The sequence below is a fragment of the Centroberyx gerrardi genome, chromosome 13 (assembly GCF_048128805.1).
Source record: "Centroberyx gerrardi isolate f3 chromosome 13, fCenGer3.hap1.cur.20231027, whole genome shotgun sequence".
NCBI classification, from domain to species: Eukaryota; Metazoa; Chordata; class Actinopteri; order Beryciformes; family Berycidae; genus Centroberyx; species Centroberyx gerrardi.
In genome coordinates this window covers 13,319,337-13,324,837 of record NC_136009.1, presented here as the reverse complement: position 1 = coordinate 13,324,837, position 5,501 = coordinate 13,319,337, and the positions used below count along the sequence as shown (strand labels likewise).

The 5,501-nt window shown below is 38.7% G+C and overlaps 1 protein-coding gene across 1 annotated transcript; it reads left to right on the top strand.

Moving 5' to 3' along the window:
- Positions 1-2,898: 2,898 nt before the first annotated feature.
- On the top strand, positions 2,899-4,325 carry LOC139929278 (eotaxin-like). The gene is made up of 3 exons (XM_071922135.2): positions 2,899-3,085; positions 3,237-3,345; positions 3,898-4,325. Exons 1-3 carry the CDS (start codon positions 3,019-3,021, stop codon positions 4,073-4,075), a joined length of 354 nt encoding a protein of 117 aa, XP_071778236.1. The 5' UTR covers positions 2,899-3,018; the 3' UTR covers positions 4,076-4,325.
- The last annotated feature ends 1,176 nt before the right edge of the window (positions 4,326-5,501 follow it).

Genomic DNA, 5,501 nt, shown 5'->3' with positions numbered 1-5,501 from the left:
CTGTCACAGTCACTGTTGTGATCAAAAATCCTATCAACCCCCCACAGATATATTATGGTAATATTTTTGCTATGAGGCAGGAAAAGCCTTACTTATTAACTGTAATTACAGGTCGAATGTAGATGGCACCAGGAGCTTTGAACAAGAAGGCCTCTTCCTCACCTATAGCCCATATTATCGTCTTGTGGTCTATTTTGCCCAGTTTTTATCCCACCAAAGGTCACCAAGCAATAAAAGAGTGGAATAGTATTGCAGTGATTAGTAAAAGTTTCATTGTTATAAAATATGTCACTGCTAATGTGTAGTTGTTCCGGAGAGGCTGATTTAGCTGATGTATTTGTAATGAATGTGCTTGATTGCCATGTAATAGATGTCATTTGGGATTTTGCTTGTGGGCTGATAAACAGCACATGCCATGTGCAACATACTGAGTGGTGAGACATGTGGTTGTACTATCCACAAATTGGTCAATGACTATGTGTGCACCTCAAGTGAGGTTACAGTATATTTTTCAATAATTTGAATTACTGTATTGCAATCCATCTAAAGACTTATAGCTTTATACTGTGTGGAATTTAAGGCCACCATAAAAAACTGTCTCTTGTGATGATGTACTTGTTAGCTGTGTCAGCTGTTTCATACTGAAATTGCACAAACATATTTACTGGCTTTCGAGTCTGTGAATGAAACATTAAAATTCCTCATCATTGAAAAGCAGAAACGATTAAACAAAATGAGGAAGGGAGCGTGATCAGTGTGATCTGCTTGGCTAAAAATGAAGATATAATTGCGAAACATGGTATGCATTTTTTGAATTGTGGATTGGAGCGAGGCAGGGATTGAAAGAGAGAGAAGTTCTCCTTTTTATTTTGCACTTCATTCATTAGTTGTTTTTTGTCCTACATCAAGGTTGCAAATCTAACAAATAGATACATTTACTGTAGAGTTAGTCACCATTTCATGCATGTAGGTGTGCTGGTGTGAGGATTTTTCCAATTAGACAATCCAGGCAGATACTATGCTGTTTGATATCCTTATCTTTATCAGACCCAACTTGCTGCCTAATGATTGAACAATGTACTGGGAGACTTGATAGAACAATATTAAATTGAGTCATTGCACTGCAGACCTCAGCAATTTCACTTCTAAGGAATGTAATAAGTGATTATTCCTGAGTCATTATAATAAGCTGTCATAGAGGAGGGAGAAGATAGAGTCAGTTAAACATAATAGACCCATCCAAAGAAAGTCATTTTAAAAGCGATGGAACGACAGCTCCATCAGAGCTTATTGACTGTAAGATAGCTTCAAAAGACAAATCGTGGCTGGTGGAGACTTATATATATATTTTATTCTGTTCATTAAGTTACCTTTTATCTTTCTCCTTTTGTGAAGCACTTTGTAACTGTGGTTTTGAAACATGCTATATAAATAAAGATTTACTTACTCACTTACTCACTTACTTACTAAACCCCTACTGGATCTTGCCTTGCTTTCATTTGTATTCACTGTTTCCACTGTAGAACTATCAACTGATTTTGCCCCTGGGCTCATGGACAATATTTCACTTTCTGCCTAGCAACATAATAGAAAAAAAAAAGTTTATTAGTAATTAAACTATCTGCTGCTATGTATGTCTGTTTGTCTGTTCATATGTGCGTGCGTGTGTGTGTCTGTGAGTGTGTGTGTGTGAGAGTGTGTGTGAGAGTGTGTGTGTAATTTGGATGACAGATAGAAGCTCAATCAAAGGAGTGGAAGCTTAACCAACTCCAGCTTTGTGACATATACATGTGTGTTTGTGTGTGTCTTCCTATATGTATTTCATAATGAGTATCTTCATATTCTCCTTTAGTGGCTCGTGTTTTGGTGTGAGATGCAGTGATTTACCCACTATAAAGCTCTGTATTACAATCATAATGTATTGCTTTCATAACTATCCATTTTTGAAGCTTGAGTATTACTGTATTGTGATCACTGTTGGGTGTGGGAATACTCGTAGCACATATTGTACCTTCTGTGTGTGCATGTGCTGCCCATGCAACTGATGATGCTCCCACCCATACTTTAAAGAAAAGGGAGTGTCTCCTTCCACTCTCTTTCCTCTCATGCATTCTAAAGACCACAGACCTTATGACATCACCTCATAGATGGTCTTCTCAAAAACCTAAAAATAGGAAGCATCCACTTTTGGAAAGACTGACTTATATTAAACCTGCAGTAAGCGATATCAGACCTTATAACCAATCCTGAAACTAAACTAACTAATTCTTTTACACTGAATTACCATAGTTTTCCTTTTTATGAAGCCATGATAACTAATATGGCCAAAACCTAGAGAGTTGGCATCGTACTATTACAATATGCTTATGGATCTTGTTTCACGTTTCAAGTTTCCTTCTACAGACCTATCTTAAGAAAATAGATAAATAGATAAACTGTTCATAAACTCTACTGGGAAACAAAGAACCAGAACTCCTTTTCTTCTCAAACTCTGTAACAAAAAGAACCCTCGGCTATTTATCGGTCATTTGGACACTCAGAGATCTTAAAAAAACAAAATAAAATAGTGGCTTTTAACACACTGCTCAGGAATTATAGTTTTATAGTTAAGGCCAGTGGATATGCCGACTAAAGCTGGGTCCATGTAAAGAAATGTCAACAAACGTGAATTGAATATTGCATGTATCAGCACTAATTGTTAATAAAAGGTATTATTCATATAATAGTAAATATTATAATATTGCATGCACATGTTCGGTGTACTTGAGCCCACCACCTCATCCGCTGGAACATTTAGTGACACCTTTAGACCAACAGTGAGTGAGTGGAGCGGAGAGGACCACTCTGGTGACATATTGTGGGAGGAAACAAGCACGCTACTTTCCAGCCTGTGCACATCTGTGGGTGCATGCATGAACTGTGAGCGATTTGAATGAATGTGTTTGTCGGGTTAGAGGGTTTAAAAAGGGACTGCAGCTCAGACACACACATCACATTTGTCCTAGCCACAGTGGCACAATGACAAGCCTCGCCTTCCTGCCACTTCTCCTCACAGCTATCATGGTGTCCACCACCGCAGCTCAAGGTATGTGCAATATGATAGTTTTTATGTATGTGCATTTTCTTTGATGATTCATGTTGAATAGTGAGTCACAAATGATGATTAACAAGTAAGATGATGGAGATGATGATAATGATGATGATAATCAGGATGAATGTTGTGTCTCTTCTAACAGGTGGATTGCCAGATTGCTGTCGCAGAATCACAAGCACTCGAGTCCAGCGAGACATGCTCAAGAACTACCATGAACAAAAACCACCGGCATGCCCTATACATGCAGTGGTGTAAGTCTTCTAAAGGATTCCTTCTTGGATTTGTGTGTATAGTTTGACTTAAAATGGTCTCGGGTCTTTTGATAGCAATAATGAATTGTGCATGCCGCGATGCACTGTACTTCGAATGAACCATAATTGTTGTTATTTGACAATTCAAAGTTTCTTGGGGGGTTTTTTTTTGGCCAATTTTTTGTTGTGTTCTTCATGGTCATTATCATATCACATATCAATTGGGCCTATACAAATATAAAAAAAATAAGAATAATTCATTCAAACATGAACATATCTATACATAGAAACATGTATATGTGTATATACTTTTATATTCACATAAAATAGCTTAAAATAAATACGAAAAATACAATTTTAACCCGCTTGCTGCCACTCTTAAATGCAACCCTGCCCTTAACTTCCTGACCCCTAATCCTATCCCTCCATCTCCCATCCCTCGCTCCTCACTCCTCTCGACAATTTAAAGTTTTGAACAATTTTCTTCTTTTTAAAAATGTGTCATTAAATCTGTATTTTCTGTGTTGTGACCAACCTCTCTCTTGTCCACAGGTTCACCACAGAGAAAGACAAGCGAATCTGCTCTGACCCCCTCAAGCTGTGGACAAAGACCACTATGGCCTACCTGGATGGGAAGAACTGGCATCGCCACCATACCAAACCTTACACCACCACCACAAGGACAATATCAGCCTCCTCACAGGAACACAGCGCTCACAAATCCACTTAAATCCAACTTGTGTCTGGAACTAGAAGGCCATAGCTCCCCGCTTACTTAATCTGCCATTAGTTCTTTGAATGTTTTCACAGTCCCTGCATACATCTTACCTCACTTTGGTGACGATATAGTGATATCTATTATATATATTTGCCTTCATATATAAATGGGTAATTAATGTTTATCTGATATTTAGAATGAATGTAAATATGTAACTTACTTTTTCCTTGTATCATATAATGACTGTAACACTGAGTGGTATCGGTTAATAAAAACGATGATAATGTTATATGTAACGTGATGAGTAAGTGTCCATCATTGTGATTTTTGTGGTCGATTACTGTCTAAGTGGGTGTGAGGGGAAAAGCTGACATTCTGGAGGGGCGAGATGGTTTCTCAACCTCAAGAAGCCCCCTCTGCTCATCTTGCTCCCTCATCTCCTTCATCTAGATAGTGTAGAAGGTCCACAGCACCCACGTACACAACAGATTCATCATGCTAACATAGCGGAGTCCATGATAAACGTTAAAAGAAGAGGAATAACGGGCTGCTTTCATGCATCGCAAATTGATAGCGATAGCAGCAGCGTTACTGTCTGAAGCCTTGTGTTTACTTCTATTTGTTCCCATTTAGATTTATTAGATAGGTGTTTTATTGCTCTACAACTTCAGTCTCATTATACATGCCAAGCTCCAATACACAAAGCACTCAGCCCAGCTCAATAGAAACACATGAGAATTACAAGGTCCTGTCTGACTTTTTTAAATACAAATTGAGTTATCCACATATAGATGAATATTATTTTATGCTTGTGTGGTGTTTCTTTCTTTCTTTCTTTTTTTTCCGGCGATAGAAGATAGAAAGTATATAACAGTTTTGCCAGCTGGTGTGTCAAATGTTTGATTTCAGAACTGCACTCCACCCCGATGCAACCGTGTAATTCCAAGCTCAGGAAATGTAATCAAAGCCACAAACGAAAATGCCAAACCAAAACCAAAACTCTGCAGACAAAAGGCTACATAAAGTTCATCATAAAGACCATGTGAAATGTGGAATACACTCATTTTGGTCATTGTCCATTCTAGTGGCAGCCATGTTCCACCTCCCCGTCCATGTGACAATGTGGAAGGTGGGCTTTGGGTAACCAGGCGGAAGCTTTCGGGGGCTTCCAGCTCGTATGTTTCCATCATGTCATGCAAACACACCATGCTGCGTGAAAAGAATACAAAAAAAAACCAACAGTTTACTATGTGTGGGTGAGAGAGAAAGTACAGCTCTGTCACCGCTTGCTATAACTGGGGCGGTGAAAGCGAGATGAGTTTTTGAGGTTGATTCAACACTTGCTTGAACCACAGTGCAATGGTTTTTCCCCACCCCTCGCTTAAATTACTGGCCCACCAGCGTCGTTCCATGCAGTCACTTTAACAGAGAGTAGAAT